General features: G+C 42.3%; 1 protein-coding gene and 1 long non-coding RNA gene across 3 annotated transcripts in view; one reads left to right on the top strand and one right to left on the bottom strand.

Moving 5' to 3' along the window:
* LOC122548411 (prolyl endopeptidase-like) overlaps positions 1 to 23678 on the top strand; it is a 205495-nt gene that overhangs the window by 125537 nt on the left and 56280 nt on the right. For both annotated transcript variants that reach the window (XM_043687029.2, XM_087982666.1), the window contains one exon: positions 15893 to 16029. In XM_043687029.2, the coding sequence (XP_043542964.2) occupies positions 15893 to 16029 (137 nt within the window). The remainder of the gene's footprint in view (positions 1 to 15892; positions 16030 to 23678) is intronic.
* The window catches only part of LOC148150648 (uncharacterized), a 73270-nt gene continuing 65633 nt past the window's right edge, over positions 16042 to 23678 (bottom strand). The window contains exons 3-4 of the long non-coding RNA XR_015754307.1: positions 19164 to 19236; positions 16042 to 16931 (exon numbers count right to left, since the gene is read on the bottom strand). This is a non-coding gene — a long non-coding RNA (uncharacterized LOC148150648). The remainder of the gene's footprint in view (positions 16932 to 19163; positions 19237 to 23678) is intronic.

Raw genomic sequence — 23678 nt, 5'->3', positions numbered from 1 at the left:
GAGTAATCTTAGAGGTTTATAAAATCACAGAGGCTCGTGGATGTAATGGTGGGAAGGTCATTTATGAAGTACCTGAAGGTGGTTGAAAGTGGGGATGTTCACTGATGTTTACACAATGTTCAGCACCATTTGTGACTCCTCAGACAGTGAAGCAATCCATGTTCAAATGCAACAAGATCTGGACAACATCCAGGCTTGAACTGACAAGTGGCAAGTAATATGTGCATCCCACAAATGCCAGGTCAGGACCATCCCCAGTTAGAGATAATCTAACCACTGGCTTTGACATTTAGTGATGTTACCATCACTGAATCTCCGACTATTCATATCCTGGGGTTTAGCATTGGTGAATTTCTGCAGTGTGTCTTATAAATTGTACACACTGCTGTAACTGAGCATTGGTTGTAGAGGCTCTGAATGTTTGTGGATGTGGTGCTAATCAATGGGTTACTTTATCTTAGATGGTGTCAAGGTTCTTGAGTGTTGCAGAATTGCACTTAAACTGGCAGGTGGGAAGCATTCCATTACACTCCTGACTTGTTCCTTGGAGGTAGTGAATCTGTGGGAGTCAAGAGATGAATTACTTGCTGCAGGATTCCTAGCCTCTGACCAGCTCTTGTAGTGACAGTACTTATATGAATAGTCCATTTCTGTTCCTGGTCAAGAGTAATCTCCAGGTGTTGACAGTGCTGATATCAGTGACGGTGATGTCAGGAGTCACTGGTTAGATTCTTATTTTGGAAATGGTCATTGCCTGTCACTTATGTGGTTTGACTAGTCGAATCTTCCACTTGTCAGCCCAAACCTGGATGTTGTCCAGGTCTTGCTGCATTTGGACAGAGACGTTTTCAATATCTGAGGAGTCCTGAATGATGATGAATGTTGTGCAACCATTGATGAACATCCCCACTTCTGACCATATGATGGAGTGAAGGTCATTGATGAAGCATTTGGATGGTCCTAGCACACAACCCAGAGAAAGCCTGCAGAGTAGTCCTGGAGCTGACATGACGGACCTCCAACCACCACAACCATTTTCCTTTTTGCCAGGTAATGACATCAATTCATATTGACTGCCATTTTACGAGAGTTATTTGATGTTATACTTGTCAAATGTGGCCTTGATGTGAAGGGAAATTACTTTCTCCTCACTTCTGGAATTCAGCTCTTTTGGCTATGTTTAGACCAAGACTGTAATGAGGTCTGGAGCTGAATGGCACTGTCACAACTCAACATCAGTATCAGTGAGCAGGCTACTACTAAGCAAGTGCTGCTTGATGACACCTTCCATCACACTACTGATTGAGAATAGACTGCCAAATGGGGTGATGGTTGGACTTGTCCTGCCTTTTGTGTACATGATGATAATTTTCCACATGATCAGTTAGAGGGCTCCTTACCAAAGGGAAGACATACTGGCATTGGAAGCAGTTCAGAGAAGGTTTGCTATACTGATATCATGTATAGAGGGACTGTCTCATGAAAACAGGTTGAATAGATTAGGTCTGTATTCATTGAAATATAAATGAATGAGGGGAAACCTGATGAAACATACACCGTCTTTAAGGGACTTTACAGGTAAATGTGGAAAAGTTGTTTCCCTTTGTGGGAGAGTCGAAGACCAGAGGACATATTCTCTATAACGGTTCACATATTTAAGACCAAGAACAGATGGAACTTTTTTTCTCTGACAGTGTAATTAACCTGTAGAATTCCTGACTGCAAAGTATTGTTGGGACTGGGTCATTAAGTGGAGGAAAATAAGAAACTGTGGTGTTGGGGGCATGCTACCATGGTTACTGGATTGGCTAACTAATAGGAGACAGAGTTGGGATAAAGGGAGCATTTTAGGATGGCAGCCTCTAACTGGTGGGGCCCAATTAGTGCTAGGGCTGCCAGTACATACAACAGATATATTACTCTGCTGATAAAAGAGAATGTACCGCAGCCTGTTGGTGCATGACACAAAAATAGGTGGGAACGATCAAGGGTCACTGGACCCAAAACATTAACTCTGATTTCTCTCCCGACAGATGCTGTCAGATCTGCTGAGCTTTTCTAACAATATCTATTCTTGTATCTGCAGTATTTCCAGCATCTGCAGTAATTTTGGTTTTTATTTGGCATAGCAGACTCGATGAACTAATTGGTCTACTTCTGCTCCTACATTTTATGACAGTGGGCAGCTGTATTAGAACAGTACTGATGCTTGTTTGAAGAGTAGGTCAGGCACACTGGGTGGAATGACCTGTGTCATAACAATTCTGATGTTCTGTCAAGCACTTAGCTAGAGGTGTAGTAGGTGCACATATTTACAGGATCATTACCAAATGTTGACAGGGCACACAGCTTTTGTAGTATCCAGTGCCTCCCTCCAAACATTACTCAGTGTCATGTGGAGTGAAACAAATTGGTTGAAGACTGGCAGCTATGTTGCTGGAAACCTCTGTAGGCAGCCAGATAGTCCCTGCAGTTGACCAGTCACCACAGTACCCAGATCCTTTTTCTGTCCTTGCACCATGGAATATCTATCAATATAAAGCAAGGCCTTTTCTGCCATGAATAGTTCCAGTTGCCTGTTTGCAACTACAGCTCTTCTGCAGATGGCAGTCACTTTTCTGAGAATAGGTTCCTCCTCTCTTAGTAGACTTACTCTCACTGTGGATTCTCATGCCTAATGTAATTCTGTCCTAAATTAGATTATTTTTTGTTGTGCAAATTTGCAAGCCTCTTCAACTGTGTTAATGCAGTCACATATTCATCAGAAAACTTGTTTCCCTTCTTTGATTCTGATATTGAACGCATAATTCACTTAGGGTTCAAAGCATGCCCTCAAAGCTTTTGAAGTTTCTACCATCCTTTTTACTTTGTTCTAGCAGAGATTTGGGATGGTCAACAATTTATAACTGTCTCTTCCTAGCAGCAGTGGAAGTGTAGCCATTTATTGATGCTCTGGTGAATGAAATAAATCTGTTGCAATTTCATTATTTTGCCACTGCAAGTTGAACAGAGGCCAGTTCTACTTTATATCACATTTCATTGTGACCAGGGCTGGGAGATGCGAAGTTACAGCCATTATGAGATTTCCCCCCAAATTTGCCATGAATATTACCCACAATCTGGATTCCAAAATTTCATGACAAATGCATGAGGACCCCCAAATCCCTCTGTGCTGTAGCTTGCTGCACTTCTCTACATTTAAATAATATTCAGCTCCTCTATTTGTCCTGCCAACATGGCAGAACTTCATTTTTTCCCCACATTATATCCTATCTTTCAAATGTTTGCTCATTCGCTTAATCTGTCTGTATCCTTCTGTAGACTCTCTATGCCATTGTCACCACTGCCTTCCCACCTATTTTTGTGTCGTATACCAACCTCACTGCGGGACATTCTCTTACTGGTGGTAATGGTGGTTCTAGCACTGATGGGATGCCAGTAATTAGAAGTTGCCGTCCTGAAAAATGCCCCCTTTATCCCAAGTTTATGCCTTCTATTAGTTAGCCAATCCTCTATCTATAGTAACGATAACAGTCTGTGGAGTTGGGGGTATTTATTTATTAGATTCATGTGTGGTACTTTATTCTGAATGCCTTTATAAATCCAAATATTACATCTACTGGTTTCCCTTTCATCTATTCTGCTTGTTACCACCTCAAATAATTCTATTTGAGAGGCATAATTTCACCTTTATGAAGCCATGCTGACTCTGATTATATTATATATTTCTAAATGATCTGCATCAGGTATTGCATTCTTTATAACAGACTCTAACATTTTCCCAGTTACTGATGTTAAGGTAACTGTCCTGTAATTAATTATGTATTGTCTCCCTCAGTTTTTGAATAAGGGTATTAAATTGAAAATTTTGCAATCCTCTGTAACTTTTTGGATTCTCAGAAGATTACTATCAATGCATCCACTATCTCAGTAGCTACTTCCTTGAAAATCTTAGGATGCAGTCTATCAGATCCAGGGGACTTATTAACCTTTAGCCCAGTTACTTTGCTTAGTACTCTTTTTCTCATGATAATTATTGTTCATTACACCCCTCTTCCCACTTGATTTTTTTTAGTCCTCTACTGTGAAGACTGCAAAGTATTTCTTAAACTCCTTTGCCATTTTCTTATTCCCTAGTATATTTCGATTAGATTAGATTAGTTTCCCTACAGTGCAGAAACAGGCCCTTCGGCCCAACAAGTCCACACCGACCCTCCGAAGAGTAACCCACCCAGACCTATTTCCCTCTGACTAATGCACCTAATCTATGGGCAATTTAGCATGACCAATTCACCTGACCTGCACATCTTTGGACTGTGGGAGGAAACCGGAGCACCCGGAGGAAACCCACGCAGACACGGGAGAATGTACAAACTCCACACAGTTTGGAGTTTGGAGTCACCCGAGGCTGGGATCGAACCTGGGACCCCGGTGCTGTGAGGTAACCACTGAGCCACCGTGCCGCTATATTTCTTTAATATCTAATCTTGATTCGAAATCTATTAATTCCAATCATCAGGTATATTTATATTTTATTTATATTTTCAGCAGCAAATGCTTGCTTTGCTCTTATTTCCTTTCCGTCATTCAAATTATAGAATATTTAAATCTTTGTTTGAAAGAAAATACTGAATGATTTGGAGTGGACTTTATGTTGTGTGTGGTGCTGGAAAAGCACAGCAGGTCATGCAGCATCCGAGGAGCAGGAGAATCGACGTTTTGAGCATGAGCCCTTCATCAGAAATTAGGCTTGTGAGCCAAGGGGGTAGAGAGATAAATGGAAGGGGTGTGTTGCTGGGGAGAGGTTGCTGAGAGTGCAATAGGTAGATTAAGGTGCGGGTGATGGTGATAGGTCGGAGAAGAAGGTAGAGCAGCTTGGTCGGAAAGAAGATGGACAGGTCAAGAGGGCAGTGCCGAGTTGGAAGTTTGGATCTGGGATAAGGTGGGGGGAGAGGAAATGCGGAAACTGGTGAAATCCACATTAGTCCCATGTGGTTGGAGAGTTCCAAGGTGGAAGATGAGGTGTTCTTCTTCCAGGCACAGGTAGTAAGGTTTGATGATGGAGGAGACCTAGGACCTGCATGTCCTTGGCGGATTGGGAAGGGGAGTTAAAGTTTTTGGCTATGGGGTGATGGGGTTGTTTCATGCTTATGTCCTGGACTTGTTCTCTGAAGTATTCTGCAAGTAGGTGTCCTGTCTTCCCAATGTAGAGGAGACCGCATCAGGAGCAACAGATAAAGTAAATGACATGTGGAGGTGCAGGTAAATCTCTGATGGATTGGAAGGCTCCTTTTGGGCCTTGGACGGAGGTGAGGGGGGAGAGGCGTGGGTGTAGGGTTTGCAATTCTTGCAGTGGCAGGGGAAGGTGTCAGGAGGGGAGGTTTGGTTGGAGGGGGCCTCTCCCCCCTCACCTCTGTCCAAGGCCCCAAAGGAACCTTGCACATCCATCAGAGATTTACCTGCACCTCCACACGTCATTTACCGTATCCGTTGCTCCCAATGCAGTCTCCTCTATATTGGGGAGACAGGAAGCCTACTTGCAGAACGCTTTCAGAGAACATCTCCTGGACACATGCACAAAGCAACCCCATCGCCCCGTAGCCGAACACTTTAACTCCCCCTCCCACTCCGCCAAGGACATGCAGGCCCTGGGCTGCCTCCATCATCAAACCCTTATCACCTGACGCCTGGAGGAAGGGTGCCTCATCTTCCTCCTTCAGACACACCTCCCATGTGGGATTAATGTGGTTTTCATCAGTTTCTCATTTCTCCACCCCCACCTTAGCCCAGATCCAACCTTCCAACTCGGCACCGTCCTCTTGACATATCCGACCTGTCCATCTTCCTTCTCAACAATCCACTCCACGTTTTTCTCTGACTTATCACCAACACCCCCACCTTCATCTCCTACTACACTTTCAGCTACCCTACGCCCAGCCCCACCCCTTTCCCATTTATCTCTCTACCCCTTTGGCTCACAAGCCTCATTCCTGATGAAGGGCTCATGCCCGAAATGTCGATTCTCCTACTCCTCGGATGCTGCATGACCTGCTGTGCTTTTCCAGCACCACACTCTCGACCCTGATCGAGAGTTCGACCCTACACCCACGCCTCTCCCCCCTCACCTCCGTCCAAGGCCCAAAAGGAGCCTTCCAATCCATCAGAGATTTACCTGCACCACACTCTCGCCCTAGTGGGCGGCACGGTGGCACAGTGGTTAGCACTGCTGCCTCACAGCGCCAGAGACCCGGGTTCAATTCCCGACTCAGGCGACTGACTGTGTGGAGTTTGCACATTCTCCCCGTGTCTGCGTGGGTTTCCTCCGGGTGCTCCGGTTTCCTCCCACAATCCAAAAATGTGCGGGTCAGGTGAATTGGCCATGCTAAATTGCCCGTAGTGTTAGGTTAAAGGGGTAAATGTAGGGGTATGGGTGGGTTGCGCTTCGGCGGGTCGGTGTGGACTTGTTGGGCCGAAGGGCCTGTTTCCACACTGTAAGTAATCTAATCTAATCTAATCTAATCTCCAGCATCTGCAGTTCTCACTTTCTTGTAGACTATATGTTGTCCTATCCTGCTAACCCTGCCCCAACCTCTCACTGCCTCACAACCAGCCACACTAAATTTGTTACTGTGTGAAAAAGTGATGGTTGATACTATTTGCTGAAAATATTTCATTAGAATTGAGGCACATCAAAACTGATATTTATTGAATTTCTACTTCATATGTCTGTTGTTTATTTAGAAAGGGTTATAAAGGGTACCTTAAGTACCCAACAGTTTTTTTTCTTATGTTTTCAGTACCTTAAGCTCATTTAAAAATGTTTTAAGTTTGTTATTTATCACTTCACTTCTGCAGTCACTGCTTGGTGAATAGATGTTTACTGCATTTTCTAAAAGCTGGGTAGAATTGCTGTCTGTCACAGTGAGCTGGAAGCTATTTTATGTTGACCCTCTCTTTAAGCTTCACAAAGCAGGAGGCACTTCACATTTATAAAGTTCTGGTGCGCTTTCATCCAGCTATCGTGGCAGTAGCGTTTTCCAAATGCCATCGCATTTTGTCTTAAAGGTCAGTTTAAAAAGTCACAGAAGCATCAGTAAAAGGATTAAAGATGAAAGAAATATAATAAGTCTTCTTGTACTTCAGTTGTAGAAACAACTGCACAAAGTCACCCTAAACGACCTACAGATATTTTGATCAGAAGAAGCTGATTAGTCCCAGGCAAAGCATTAATTTTGTGACTTAATGAACTTTATGACATTTTGGAAGGAGAGCAACGTTGCAAATACTACTAAGTCACAAGATGCGTTATTGTATAAGATTATAAGCCATGGGAGAAAGTGAGGATGGCAGATGCTGGAGATTAGGGTCAAGAGTGTGGTGCTGGAAAAAGAACCAGGAAAATTCACGTTTCAGGCACAAGCCAATAGGAGCAGAAGTAGGCTTAATTCTAATGAGTACACGCCCACGCTGCTCAGCCTCTCTTCATAAGACAGTCCCTCTATACCTGGTGTCAGTCAAGTAAACCTTCTGTGCCCTCCAATGGCATCAATAGATTCAAGTGTCGAATATAGTTCACAATATTCCAGTTGTGAACTCACTAGTGTCTTGTATAGTTTTATACTTTTGTTATCTTTTATAGTCCATGCCCATTGAAATAAAGGCCAACATTCCATTTGCTTTCCTTTATTATCTGCTGAACTTGAATGATTTGTGTGACTCGTGGACAGGGACACCCAAATTCCTCTGTTTTGTAGGTTTCTGCAGTCTTTCTACATTTAAATAATCTAGCTTCTGTATACTTGCAAATGTGCACTGTCACAATTTCCCATATTACATGCCATCTGCCAGGTTTTTGCCCACTCGCATAACCTGTCCATATCCGTCTCCAGATTTTTTGTGTCATCCCCACCACTTCCTTCCCACTTAATTTTGTATCATCCGCAAACTTGGTAATCATGCTTTCACTTTCCTCATCCAAGTCATTTACATGTTATTGTAAGTATTTGTGGCCCCTGTACTGACTCTTGTGGCACTCTGCTAGTTACAGGTTGACAATCTTAAAAACTCCACCCCCCCCCCCCCCTTATCAGGCCCATCTAGAGCAGGATTTTTAATTTTGTGCTCAGAACTGCAGGAAAGATGAAAAAACAGACATCCAGGAATGTGGAGGGGGCATTTGCTGGTGATTTGCTACTGCGGTTAGTGGAGCTTAAAACTAATTTAACAGAGATGGGATATGAATTGGAGGCACAGTTGTCGGTGGTATGCAAACAAATATAGAAACATTGCCAAGTAGATCAAGAAGACAGTGCAAATATATTCACTTTAAGATACAAGGAAGTTTGGCAAGGCTGGATAGCATTTATTTTAATGCAAGGAGTCTTGCAAATAACAAAAGTGAATTGGACATTTTTCATATAGCATGGGGAAGTGAATTCATTGCTATCAAAGACACATGGTTGAAGGATAGGGCTGGCAGCTTAATATTCTGAGGTGTGAAAACTTCAAGTGAGACAACTTCAAGGATATGGAGGCCATTTGTTTGAAACTTGAAACCAAAATGGAGGCAGTCACTTTGCTGGGGATGTACAAGAGACCTCTAAACGGTCAGGGAGAGAGACGATGACAAATAGCTGGGAAATATCAAAGAAGTTTAAAAATAGCAGGGTAATAATAAGGGATTTCAACTTCCCCATTATTAACTGGGTTTCACAAAGTGTGAAAGGCTTGGAGTGGGGGGAGGTGTTCTCAAATGTGTCCCGGGGAACTTTTTACATCAGCACTTAGAGAGAATAAGGATATAAAGATGGGCCAGAAATAAATGCTCTGAATTGGGGAAGGATGAATTTCATGCTGAGAAAGCATCTTTCCGAAGTGAACTGCGAGCAGCTACTTGCAGAAAAATACACATCGACCAATGGAAGGCATTCAGAAGAGTAAGAGTAAAGGTGAACAGTGGGATCAGCAAGACCAAAGAACCCAAGAGTGTACAGAATTGGATAAAAGAAAATACATTCACCCAAGAGGAGTGTAGAATGTGCAGGGGATTAATTAGAAAAGAAACTAGGAGAATGGAGGAAAAGAAACACTGACATATTAACTTTAAGGAAAATCCAATTGCTTTTTATAACCATATTAAAAGCAAAAGAATAACCAGAGAAAGAGTAAGGCATGCATCTTGACATCATTTTTTTTTAGATTAGATTAGATTCACTACAGTGTGGAAACAGGTCCTTCAGCCCAACCAGTCCATACGACACTCCAAAGAGTATCCCACCCAAACCCATTTCCCTCTGACTAATGCACCTAACACTATAGGCAATTTAGCATGGCCAGTTCACCTGATCAGCACATCTTTTGGACTGTGGGAGGAAACCGGACCACCTGGAGGAAACCCATGCAGACACGTGGAGAATGTACAAACTCAACACAGACAGTCGCCCAAGGCTGGAATCGAACCAGGGACCCTGGTGCTGTGAGGCAGCAGTGCTAACCACTGGGCCATGCCTTGAGTGAAGTACTGCTCTCGATGTCATAGAGGTGTACAGCACGGAAACAGACCCTTTGGTCCAACTCATCCATGCTGACCAGATATCCTAACATAATCTAGTCCCATTTGCCAACACTTGGCCCATATCCCTGTAAACCCTTCCTATTCAGATACCCATTCTGGTCCCTTTTAAATGTTGTAATTATACCAACCTTCACCACTTCCTCTGGCAGTTCATTCCCTACATGCACCACCCTCTGCATGAAAAAGTTGCCCCTTGGGTCCCTTTTAAATTTTTTCCCCCTCACCCTAAACCTATGCCCTCTAATTCTAGACTGCCCCACCCCAGGGAAATGACCATGTCTATTTACCCTAACCATGCCCCTCATGATTTTATAAACCTCTATGAGGTCACCCCTCAGCCTCTGACGCTGCAGGGAAAACAGCTCCAGCCTATTCAGCCACTCCCTATAGCTCAAGCCCTCCGACCTTGACAATATCCTTGTCAGTCTTTTCTGAACGCTTTCAAGTTTCACAAGATCTTTCTTATGGGAAGGAGACCAGAGATGCACTCAATATACCAAAATTGACCTAATCAATGTCCTGTACAGCCGCAACATGATCTACCGACTCTTAAACTCGATGATCCAACCAATAAAGGAAAGCATACTAAACACCTTCTTCACTATCCTATCTAACTGCGACTCCACTTTGAAGGGACTGTGAACCTTCCCTCCAAGGTCTCTTCGTTAGCCGCACTATCCAGGACCTTGCCATTAAGTGTGTAAGCCATGCCCTGTTTTGCCTTTTCAAAATGCAGCATCTGACATTTGTCTGAATTAAACTCCATCTGCTATTCCTCGGCCAATTGGTCCATCTGATCAAGATCTCATTGTACTCTGAGGTAACCTCCTTCACTGTCTACTATGCCTGTAATTTTGGTGTCATCTGCAAACTTATTAACTATACTTCCTATGTTCACATCCAAATCATTTATATAAATGATCAGAAGCAGTGGATCCAGTACCAATATCCTGTGGCACACCACTGGTCACAAGCCTCCAACCTGAAAGGCAACCCTCCACCATCACCCTCTGTCTCTATCTTCAAGCCAATTCTGTATCCAAGTGACTGATCCCCCCTGTATTCCATGTGAGCTAACCTTGCTAAGCAGTCTATATGTATGTTGTATATACTTCTGTCATTTGTTAGGGATTAAACCTCTTCAAATGCGGCAGAGCGCTGAGTATTGGTTAAATTGCTTTATTACTAGTCGTCCCCTCTTTGGTTGTTTAGACAAACAGCAACCAAAGATTTCTTGATCTAACTGTAAAATTACATGATAAAGTTTCGGTTGGAGGAGTGGGGAAGAGATTGATGGTGGTGGGTGGTTGCTGGGAATGCGATAGGTAGATGAAATTTGGGGGGGATAATGGTAATAGATCGGAGAGGGGGGTGGAGTGGATAGGTGGGGAGGAAGATGGACATGTCGGACAGTTCAAGACAATGGTGCCGAGTTGGAAGTTTGGGTCTTGGATAAGGTGGAGGGAGGGGAAATGAAACTGGTGAAATTGACATTGATTCTATGTGGCTGGAGAATCCCAACTTCCACCTTGGCACCGCCCTCTTGAACTGTCTGATCCTATTTCCCCCGCTCCCCCATTTATCTCTGTCCCCTTAGGCTACCCCTCATTCCTGAGAAAGAGCACATGCTCGAAGCATTTGACCTATCAGTTTCTGCTGGACAATTTTGTGTTGTGCATCTCAAAGACCACCTTGGAGAGTGCTTAACTGAAGATCAGAGGCTGAACATCCTTGACTGCAGAAGTATTTCCCCACTGGGAAGGTACATTCCTGTCCGGCGATTTTTTTTTGTAATTCTCTTTCTGTCTCAATTAATTGGATCATAGGTAGTTTTTCACTTTTAAACTGTTGACACTTTTCTGGCACTGGCTGACAATTTTCATCAACTGCAGAGACTTGTTATTAAGCCTGTCAACACTCCACCCACACCATTTGTATGATCTTTTGACACTCAGTCTATAAATTCTGTGACATTGTGCATCTCTTCATTTCACCTGACGAAGGAGGAGCACTCTGAAACCTTGTGATTTCACATAAACCTATTTGATTCTAACCTGGAATCGTGTGACTTCTGACCTTGTTCACCTCTGGAATTCAGCTCTTTTGTGCAGGTTTCAACCAAGGCTCCAATGATGTCAGGAGCTGAGTGGTTCTGGTAGAACCCATACTGTCTGTCACTGCATGGATTATTACTGAGCAGGTGTCTCTTAATAACACTGTTAATTACTCCTATTTGATAATCAAGAGTAGACTGAAGGGGTGCTATTGGTTGGTTTGGATTTGTCCTGTTCTTTTTTTTAATGGCGAGTATGTACACATTAGTTAGATGCCAGTGTTGTAACTGTACTGGAAGAGCTTTTCTAGTTGAGTGGCAAATTCTGGAGCATGAGTCTTGTAGCACTATAGCTGGAATGTTATCAGGGTCCGTAACCTTTGTAGTGTCCGGCACTTCTAATGGCTTCTTGAATGCTGGGAACCACTGGAGGAGAAGAGATGGATCATCCACTTAGTACTTCTGGCTGAATATTGCTGTGAATGCTTCAGCCTTTTGCACTGATGTGCTGGTGGATTTGCAGACAGGTTCCCACAACAAGAATCAATGTTCAACATTTTCAGCTTTGATAAGTTTCACACAGCCACCATACTGCTGATACTTAAACCTTAGCGTAACCTTAAATGGTTATATGTAAACCATGGAGCAATCAATACCAGTTAAAATGATGGGCACTTATCAGGTTTCCCCTACATGGGGCAATCCCCAACTAAGGACATGAAAGGTCCTTAGTTGGTAGGATTAGGGAAAACCCTAAGGCTTTCTATAGGTATATCAGGAATAAAAGAATGACTAGGGTAGGAATAGGTCCAGTCAAGGATAGTAGTGGAAGTTGCGTGTGGAGGCTGAAGAGATTGGGGAGACACTGAATGAATACTTTTTGTCAGTATTCACTCAGGAACAGGACATTGTTGTCGATGTGAATACTGAGTCACAATTAAGTAGAATGGATGGCTTTGAGGTATGTAGGGAAGAGGTGTTGGAAATTCTGGAAAGGGTGAAAATAGATAAGTCCCCTGGGCCTGATGGCATTTATCCTAGGATTCTCTGGGAAGCAAGGGAGGAGATTGCAGAGCTATTGGCCTTGATTTTTATGTCCTCGTTGTCTACAGGAGTAGTGCCAGAAGATTGGAGGCTAGCAAATGTGGTTCCCTTGTTCAAGAAGGGGAGTAGGGATAACCTAGTAACTATAGGCCGGTGAGTCTCACTTCTGTTGTGGGCAAAGTCTTAGAGAGAATTGTAAGGGATAGGATTTATGAACATCTGGATAGGAATAATGTGATCAAGGATAGTCAGCATGGTTTTGTGAAGGGCAGGTCGTGCCTCACAAACCTTATTGAATTCTTTGAGAAGGTGACTAAGGAGGTGGACGAGGGAAAAGCGGTAGATGTGGTGTATATGGATTTTAGTAAGGCGTTTGATAGAGGTTCCCCATGGTAGACTACTGCAAAAAATACGGAGGTATGGCATTGAGGGTGAGTTGGAGGTTTGGATTAGGAGTTGGCTGGCTGGAAGAAGACAGAGGGTAGTAGTTGATGGCAAAGGTTCATCTTGGAGTGCAGTTACTAGCGGTGTTCCGCAAGGATCTGTTTTGGGGCCATTGCTGTTTGTCATTTTTATAAATGACCTGGAGGAGGGGTTAGAAGGTTGGGTGAGCAAGTTTGCGGATGATATGAAGGAGATGTAGACAGTGAGGAAGGATGTGGCAGGTTACAGCGGGATATAGATAAGCTGCAGAGCTGGGCAGAAAGGTGGCAAATGGAGTTCAATGTAGCTAAGTGTGAGGTGATTCACTTTGGTAAGAGTAACAAAAAGATGGGGTACTGGGCTAATGGTCGGATACTTGGTAGTGTGGATGAGCAGAGGGACCTTGGTGTCCATGTACACAGATCTTTGAAAGTTGCCACCCAGGTAAATAGTGCGGTGAAGAAGGCATATGGTGTACTGGCTTTTATTGGGAGAGGAATTGAGTTCCGGAGTCCTGAGGTCATGTTGCAGTTGTATAAGACTCTGGTGCGGCCACATCTGGAGTATTGTGTGCAGTTTTGGTCGCCATACTATCGGAAGGATGTGGAGGCACTGGAACGGGTGCAGAGGAGGTTTACCAGGATGTTGCCTGGTATGGTAGGAAGATTGTATGATGAAAGGCTGAGGCACTTGGGGTTGTTTTCATTGGAGAAAAGAAGATTTAGGGGTGACTTGATAGAGGTGTACAAGATGATTAGGGGTTTAGATAGGGTTGACAGTGAGAATCTTTTTCCACGTATGGAGTCAGCTATTACAAGGGGGCATAGCTTTAAATTAAGGGGGGATAGGTATAGGACAGATGTTAGGGGTAGGTTCTTTACTCAGCGAGTCGTAAGTTCATGGAATGCCCTGCCAGTAGCAGTGGTGGACTGTCCCTCATTATGGGCGTTTAAGCGGGCATTGGATAGGCATATGGAGGATAGTGGGCTAGTGTAGGTTAGGTGGGCTTGGATCGGCGCAACACCGAGGGCCGAAGGGCCTGCACTGCGCTGTATTCTTCTATGTTCTATCCAATGTCAAAATCACGGAGATGTTGCTTTGTCTCTTTCATTATCTGCTGACTTCTTAGCAAGTCCATCCACTAAGCACTGGCATCGTGTTGACCAGATTTATTATTTATCCTTGAATGGCTAAAGACCTTGATTACATTTAAAAAGCTGCTGATAAATGCAAAACACTTGGAACAGAGCCAGTAAATGTACTCAAATAATTTACATAACTAGAGTCCTGAGGAATACATTGATTAATCTAACCCCAGCACTGTTTTATCATTCTCTATTTGAGTCCGTTCTGATAAAAGGGTATTGCTGTTTCACATTTATGAAGAAACTTTCCTGAAGGTTCTCTCAATGATTCTAAAATTAGCCCTCTCTCTGTAATATTTCTTGCCTACAAACATTCTTTTCCCTAGGGGCTGGTACTCATCAGCTTCTTTTAAACTTCAACATTGACTCTGTTATCAGAATACTAAAATAACTGGAAGGCTCCTGAGCATTGCTAAGAGATGTGTTGTCAAATGAATTAACTCTTTCGATTTTTCTCTCAATGAGCATGTAACTTTTATGTTCTAAATTGGTCTTCATTTTGCATTTTAATTTTTTTTTTAGTTTGCTTGCAGTTAACAGAATAAAATGCTGGTTAAAATGATGACAGCAAGTGAATATACATTATATGCAAATTGCTGACCAGTTTCCTTTCCTGATCTCATTTTAGCTGATACTGTTTTCTTCCCTATAATTCTCCTGTTGTTATCCCATCCCTCAATACTACCATTGACTCTTCTGACCTGTAAACTGTTATCCATCATTAACCTCTGTCTTCTCAAGTCCTAGAATGTGTAATCATCACCCAAGTTCATGCTCATCTTTCCTCGAACTCCCTGTTTGAATCCTTCTAGTCAGATTTCTGCTCCTTCCACAGGACTGAAATGGCCATCATCAGGTTACAAATTATATCTGCCATAAACTATTCTTCATCCTTTCAGCAGCCTTTGACATGATTGATTACACCATTCTCCTCCCCCATCACTCATCCATTATTCAACTTGAAACACCATTCAGCAAAGGTATGGCTGATTGTCAGCTCAAATGCACCTTCCCAAAATGTCCACATCGCCCTTAACACCCAAAAGCCATTTGCCCATTAAATGTACTTAATGACTGAACATCCTCAAACCCGGGGTAGAGCATTCAAAGATTTTCGCCATTTGAGTGAATAGAGTTTTCCTCATCACATTCTTAAAAACAAATTACCTATTAATGTGCAACTGTAGCCTTCTAATTATAGATTCCCCAGCCAGAGGAAACCGCATCAACTCAAATCTTGTACAAATGTTATAATTCAATAAGATCACCTCCCATTCTTGTAAACTACAGGGTAAACAGGCCTCGTCTACTCAGTTTTTCCTCATAGGCAATCACCTCATCCTCGCCACCATTTGATTTGACTTCTGTGCGCAAAATAAGCTATGCAAATTACTCTGGGAATGGTCTAACCAAAACCCTCTATAATTATAGCAAATTGATATGTATGCACATTCCTGGGCACACCGGTTCATTGTTGATATGTGGCTTTCATAGTTCCCAATGTTCAGCCAAATGATTCACAAAGATAAAAGACTGGAAATTTTATGGAAGAATGTTGGCCACTTATGTTTGAAGTTAATGATCTGATTTAACATTTTAATGATCAGAATACAAAATACAGTCTGATAATAGTATTATAATTTTTCTATGTAGCTCTTCTTTTCTAGTAGAGATGGGACACAAATACCAATGTTTATTGTTCATAAAAAAGGAATCAAACTTGATAACACTCATCCTGCTTTTCTGTATGGATATGGAGGCTTCAATATATCTCTCACACCAAGCTACAGGTATGTAGAAGACTTTGACTTTTTTTTAAACAAACTGGCAGGTCACCCGTGACATTCAGTAGGAGTCAGCAAATACATTGCCTTGTGATTGGGTGAGATGGGTGTATTTTCTTTAATATTGCATTCTGCAGAATGAGTAGCAAAGTTTGATAGGACTTTGAAGGGGGAGTTTGTACTTGTAATTCTGTTTAAAAAAAAATAAGGCCTTCATGTGAAACTTTTTAAAGGATAAATCATTTTTTGAATAATTCCTGTTATCATGGGTTTTGTTGTTTTAAAGAAAACATTTTTCATTTATGTTCAGTTCCTGAGGAAAATATGGTTAAAAAATCTTTGCCAATTACAAGTATTGGGCATTTTTCTCTTTTGATTAATTCTAAGTAAACCTGACTGATGTTCCAAAACTGATTGTTTTCAACTGCTGTATTGTCTCATGAATATTTTTCACACCGCTAATTTGTTTTAATCTTTCTCTATCTCTTCATTTTGATTTACTGCAATTTTGCTTTTTGTTGCAGGAACTAACATGAGCTATTTACAGTGAATCAAAATTTGCATACAGCTAATGTACTCATTCAACAAACTTTTATTATGTTAGAGTGAAAAATATTAATTGCTGTGCTATTATTAAAGGAATTAAATTTAACAGTGAATGTAAAGAAAGACTTGCAGAGGGGTCCAGCACTAGGGAGCACAACCTTAAAATTAGAGCTTAACACTTTAGGGTGTATCATTAAGAAGGGGTAGTAGTAAACGTTCTTCCAAAATGTTTTGCAAGATATGTGAATTTAAACATTCAAAACTGCAATAATTTTTTTGTGAAATTAAGCATCTTGGCATATCAACCAAGATGGGCAAAAGACGTTGATAAACAAAGAAGTTCGACCAAGAACTGTGAAGATCTGAAACAAACAAAAACAGAAATTCAGATCTAGCAAGGCAAAATTAAACATTGAAGTAAAATCCTGTCCTGTTCCAATTCTGTTCAGCCCAACATGGTAGGCTGTCTGATAGACTACATAATTTAATTGGAATCCATTACCTTTCCCAACGTCCATTAACATTTGCCTTTTCAAATTTTTGTTTTGAATTCCTCCAACTTACTTCATCGCATGCTGCCAACATATACTTCTATTCCTTTTACCTTCAACCACTTCGGTTAAATGTAGCTGTGCTGTTCACCTTAACTAAAATCGTATATTTATTGTCCCTTCTTTTTAAATCGATCTGTTGAGACATGTTATGACACATCTCTGGAGCAGATGGAACTTGGAACTTGAAACTAGGCCTTCTGGCCAAGAGATAGGGACACTACCACTGTGCCACAAGAGTCCTCTTTATTTTATCTTTATCTTTGGTCTCCTACTAGTGGAAATATTTATTCTACATCTATTTATCCCCTTAATTATAAGAACTTATTTCAGGTCATTTCTCAGCTTTCTCTTTTCTAGAGGAAAGTAAGGCTGCCATATTTTACTGTCATGATGATTTTTCCCTATAGTACCCCACCCTTTCAAACAAAAGTAATTATACATAAAGCTTCAATTACTTGTAGGTATTTTGGAAGCATCTCGTCAACTCTCCGTTTCTAATGTATAAGTTGTGGGGAATAAACGGAAGCTTATTCCTAATTAGGTATGAACTGGTACACCAGTTATTGTAGTTTGGAAAGTACATTTTGAGGTCGGTGATTGAGCTTCAACTAAGGATTTAAATTATTGTCAAGTAATTAAAAAAAACTAAGCATGTGTAAATATTTTGTGTATCTATCTCATCAGATGATACTTTATATCAGTAATGAGCTGTGAGTGTACAAATCCATCTAATGATACCGATATTTGAACAACTGTTTCTTAATTGCAAAATTCAAATTTCTCCTGGCTGTAGTCTCCTGAGCCTGATGCTATTCACCTTTGATCTTGTTTGTAATGCATTTTGTGGCTCATGTAAGAACCTTGTTGCAATTTAATGTCAATGTATTTTAATTGACTTTGGGTGCACTGATTTTACTAGACAAGTTGATGAGGGTCGAGCGGTGAATATTGTGTATATCGACTCCAGTAAAGCATTTGATAAGGTTCCCCATGGTAGGCTCGTTCAGAAGGTCAGGAGGAATGGGATACAGGGAAATTTAGCTGTCTGGATACAGAACTGGCTGGTCGACAGAAGACAGCGAGTGGTAGTGGAAGGAAAATATTCTGCATGGAAGTCAGTGGTGAGTGGTGTTCCACAGGGCTCTGATCTTGGGCCTCTACTCTTTGTAATTTTTATTAATGACTTGGATGAGGAGATTGAAGGATGGGTCAGCAAGTTTGCAGACAACACAAAGGTTGGAGGTGTCGTTGACAGTATAGAGGACTGTTGTAGGCTGCAGTGTGACATTGACAGGATGCAGAGATGGGCTGAGAGGTGGCAGATGGAGTTCAGCCTGGATAAATGCGAGGTGATGCATTTTGGAAGGTCGAACTTGAAAGTTGAGTACAGGATTAAAGACAGGATTCTTGGCACTGTGGAGGAACAGCAGGATCTTGGTGTGCAGGTACATAGATCCCTTAAAATGGCCACCCAGGTGGACAGGGTTGTTAAGAAAGCATATGGTGTTTTGGCTTTCATTAACAGGGGGATTGAGAATAAGAGCCGTGAGATCTTGTTGCAGCTCAATAAAACTTTGGTTAGACTGCACTTGGAATACTGTGTCCAGTTCTGGTTGCCCTATTATAGGAAAGATGTGGATGCTTTGGAGAGGGTTCAGAGAAGGTTTACCAGGTTGCTGCCTGGAATGGAGGGCTTATCTTATGAGGAGAGGTTGACTGAGCTCAGACTTTTTTCATTGGAAAAAATAAGGAAGAGAGGGGACTTAATTGAGGTGTACAAGATAATGAGAGGAATAGATAGAGTTGATAGTCAGAAACTTTTTCCCAGGGCAGAAATTGTTAGCACGAGGGGTCATAGTTTTAAGCTGTTTGGCGGAAAGTATAGAGGGGATGTCAGAGGCGGGTTCTTTACGCAGGGAGTTGAGAGCATGGAATGCGTTGCCAGCAGCAGTTGTGGAAGCGAAGTCATTGGGAATATTTAAGAGACTGATGGACATGCATATGGTCACAGAAATTTGAGAGTTCATACATTAGGTTTACCTCACATGAGGATCAATGATCGGCACAACATCGTGGGCTGAAGGGCCTGTTCTGTGCTGTACTGTTCCATGTTCTATGATTGTAAAAAGAAATAAAGTAAGATATTACCATTTCCTGATTTTTGGCAGGAATAACTATCTGTAGTATTACATGCAGTGCTATATTCAAAGCCAACAGGGTACCAGTTCAAGCACCACAAGCCAGGAATTGCCCTCTGCAGTTGCATAATAGGAGAGGTAGCACTCTGGTTTGCTAACAGGATCTTGTGGTCGGGATGGTGAAGAGAAGGGCTGCTGTCTTTCCTCAGGACAGCAAGAGGAGACCTGGTGTTAAGTAGCCACCTGGGTTAGTTTCATTTCTTCAGTACAAAGTAACAAGCAGCATTTCTACAAGAAAGGTAATGACGTTGTGTGCAATGCAAGGCTAAGAATCGCCATCTCTCACCTCTTACCAAGACTTATGGTCTACCAGCATTCACTGTAGCGTCTAGCATTACCTTCATTCACTTTCACTCACCAAGTACCACAAAAGACTGACCCTGCCCTGGATGTTGTGGAAATGTGGAACTTTTTCAAGGAACAGATACGACGTGTCCTTGATATGTATGTACCGGTCAGGCAGGAAAGAAATGGTCGTGTGAGGGAACCTTGGTTGACGAGGGAGGTTGAATGTCTTGTAAAGAGGAAGAAGGAGGCTTACATAAGGTTGAGGAAACAGGGTTCAGACAGAGCAGTGGAGGGATACAGGATAGCCAGAAGGGACCTGAAAAAAGGGATTAGGAGAGCCAAGAGAGGGCATGAAAAATCTCTGGTGGATAGGATCAAGGATAACCCAAAGGCATTTTATGCGTATGTGAGAAACATGAGAATGACGAGAACGAGGGTAGATCCAATCAAGGACAGTAGTGGGAGACTGTGTATTGAGTCGGAAGAGATAGGAGAGGTCTTGAATGAGTACTTTTCTTCAGTATTTACGAATGAGAGGGACCGTATTGTTGAAGAGGAGAGTGTGAAACGGACTGGTAAGCTCGAGGAGATACATGTTAGGAAGGAAGATGTGTTGGACATTTTGATCAACTTGAAGATAGACAAGTCCCCCGGGCCTGATGGGATATATCCTAGGATTATGTGGGAAGCAAGAGAGGAAATTGCAGTACCGTTGGCAATGATCTTTTCATCTTCACTGTCAACGGGAGTGGTACCAGGGGACTGGAGAGTGGCGAATGTTGTGCCCCTGTTCAAAAAAGAGAATAGGGATAACCCCGGGAATTACAGGCCAGTTAGTCTTACTTCGGTGGTAGGCAAAGTAATGGAAAGGGTACTGAGGGATAGGATTTATGAGTATCTGGAAAGGCACTGCTTGATTAGGGACAGCCAGCACGGATTTGTGAAGGGTAGGTCTTGCCTTACAAGTCTGATTGAATTCTTTGAGGAGGTGACCAAGCATGTGGATGAGGGTAGAGCAGTGGATGTAGTATACATGGATTTTAGTAAGGCATTTGATAAGGTTCCCCATGGTAGGCTTATGCGGAAAGTCAGGAGGCATGGGATAGAGGGAAATTTGGCCAATTGGATAGAAAACTGGCTAACCGGTCGAAGTCAGAGAGTGGTGGTAGATGGTAAATATTCAGCCTGGAGCCCAGTTACAAGTGGAGTTCCGCAGGGATCAGTTCTGGGTCCTCTGCTGTTCATAATTTTTATTAATGACTTGGATGAGGGAGTCGAAGGGTGGGTCAGTAAATTTGCAGATGATACGAAGATTGGTGGAGTTGTGGATAGTGAGGAGGGCTCTTGTCGGCTGCAAAGGGACTTGGATATGATGCAGAGCTGGGCTGAGGAGTGGCAGATGGAGTTCAACCCTGCCAAGTGTGAGGTTGTCCATTTTGGAAAGACAAATAAGAATGCGGAATACAGGGTTAACGGTAGGGTTCTTAGTGAGGTGGAGGAACAGAGGGATCTTGGGGTCTATGTTCATAGGTCTTTGAAAGTTGCCACTCAGGTGGATAGAGCTTGTAAGAAGGCCTATGGTGTATTAGCGTTCATTAGAAGAGGGATTGAATTCAAGAGTCGTGAAGTGATGTTGCAACTGTACAGGACTTTGGTTAGGCCACATTTGGAGTACTGTGTGCAGTTCTGGTCGCCTCACTTTAGGAAAGATGTGGAAGCTTTGAAGAGGGTGCAGAGAAGATTTACCAGGATGTTGCCTGGAATGGAGAATAGGTCGTACGAGGATAGGTTGAGAGTGCTAGGCCTTTTCTCATTGGAACGGCGAAGGATGAGGGGTGACTTGATAGAGGTTTATAAGATGATCAGAGGAATAAATAGAGTAGACAGTCAGAAACTTTTTCCCCGGGTACAACAGAGTGTTACAAGGGGACAAAAATTTAAGGTGAAGGGTGGAAGGTATAGGGGAGATGTCAGGGGTTGGTTCTTTACCCAGAGAGCGGTGGGGGCATGGAATGCGCTGCCTGTGGGAGTGGTAGAGTCAGAATCTTTGGTGACCTTTAAGCGGCAATTGGATAGGTACATGGATGGGTGCTTAAGCTAGGACAAATGTTCGGCACAACATCGTGGGCCGAAGGGCCTGTTCTGTGCTGTATTGTTCTATGTTCTATATGCCCTCTGTGCTTTCTAGTCACTCACTCCGGGCACTTCTTCACTTGTCTGGGTATGCAAGTCAGTATGTGGATGCAATGATGTCCAGTTCTGGAAGCTACTGCCATGCTTAGACCTCCAGATGTCCATGTGGCTAGCAAGAAAAATTAGACAAAACATAGCTAATGGGGGAACCCAATAATCTCAAAGGCTGTAATTTCATGGTTGCTACCAGTGTCATGTGCTAGTGACAGGATATACCGTGTGAACACATGGCAGGAGAAATGGTGTAGGCGGAGGAATTCAGATTCCTGGGACATTGGGACCATATAGGGGGAAGATGGGACCAAGCAGGACAAGTTGCATCTCGGCAGGACCAGGACCAATGTCTTTGTTTATTTGATAGTGCTGTTGGAGCCAGTTTAAATAGAAAGACTTGGGGCTGAAAACCTGAACAGGGAGATAGAGGAGGTTGAGGCAAGAGTATAAACAAAAGACACAAATGTAGGAAGCAAAAGTGAAAGGCAGAAAAAAACGGAGGAGAAACAATGAGTCCACAGTGCAAATTAAAGGTAAGATAACTAATAGAGTTAAAAAGGCAAGTCTAAAGGCATTGTGTTTTAACACAAGAGTGTTTGCAATAAAACAAGATGAATTAACACTGCAAGTAAATATAAACAATTATAATATAGTTGCAGCAACAGAGATGTGGCTTCAGGGTTACCAAGAATGAGAACTAACTGTTTAAAAAGGGCAGACAGAAAAGGAAAGGTAGTAGTAGCATTGTTAGTAAAGGAGTATTCCTCCAAGAAGGGAGGCAGAATGTTGGGTCAAACTCATGATGTGGGATTTGTATGAAAGTGGATAAGAAACACCAAGGGGCAGAAAAGGGGTGTGGTCTTTCAGCTCCCAAACAGTAGTGGAGATGTAAGGGAAGGCACTAAACAGGATATCTGAGATATATGATGTAAAGGTGCAACTGTAATCATGGATGACTTTTATTTACATATAGATTGGACAAACCAAACTAACAATGCTATTATGAATTTCCTGGAGGTGTACATGATGGTTTTTGTCCAGTATGTTGAGGAACTAACTGGAGAATAGGAAATTCTAGGTATTTTTAACCATCCTGACCAAATGTTATGAAACACCTCTGGAGGAGGTGGGGACTTGAACCCAGGCCTTCTGGCTTGCAGGTAGGACACAACTACTGTCCCCAAGAGCCATAATAATAAGAGCTATTCTAGGCTGGTACTGTGTAATGAGAGAGGATTAATTAACAACCTTGTGCAGGATCCCTTTTGGGAAGAGCAACCATAATATGACAGAATTCTTCATAAAGATGGTGATTGAAGTTTTTGAATCTGAAATTAGGGCCTTTAATTTAAATAAAGGAAACTGAGGCTATGTGGCACAAATTGACAAAAATGGATTGGGCAACTTTAAAAAGGGGTTGATGGTGGACAGGCAATAGTTCATATTTAAAGATGATGTGCATAAATTATAATAGTTATTTATTCCTATTAGCCATAAATACAAGGGAAATGTGGCTCAACCATGAGTTAAGATTAGTATTAGATCCAAAGAGGAGACATAGAAAATTGTCAGAACAAGCAGCAAACCTGAGGACTGGGAGCATAATAGAATTCAGCAAGGGAGGACAAAAATATTGATTGCGGTGGAAAATAGAGTATGAATAAGATCGCAGGAAACATAGAAAGTCATTGTAAAAGTTTCTAAAAACATGTGAAGAGAAAAAGACCACTAAAGACAAATAAGAATTGAAAGAACAGCGAATGCCATAAATCAGAAACAAAAACAGAAGTTGCTGGAAAAGCTCAGCAGGTCTGGCATCATCTGAGAAGAGAAATTAGAGTTAAAGTTTTTAGGTCTGGTGTTCTGAGGAAGGGTCAGCAGA

Source organism: Chiloscyllium plagiosum, unplaced genomic scaffold (genome assembly GCF_037043375.1).
Source record: "Chiloscyllium plagiosum isolate Xiang-an unplaced genomic scaffold, Cpla_swu_hap1 HiC_scaffold_3, whole genome shotgun sequence".
NCBI classification, from domain to species: Eukaryota; Metazoa; Chordata; class Chondrichthyes; order Orectolobiformes; family Hemiscylliidae; genus Chiloscyllium; species Chiloscyllium plagiosum.
The sequence above is the reverse complement of the archived record's forward strand: the minus strand, read 5'-3'. Positions and strand labels throughout refer to the sequence as shown.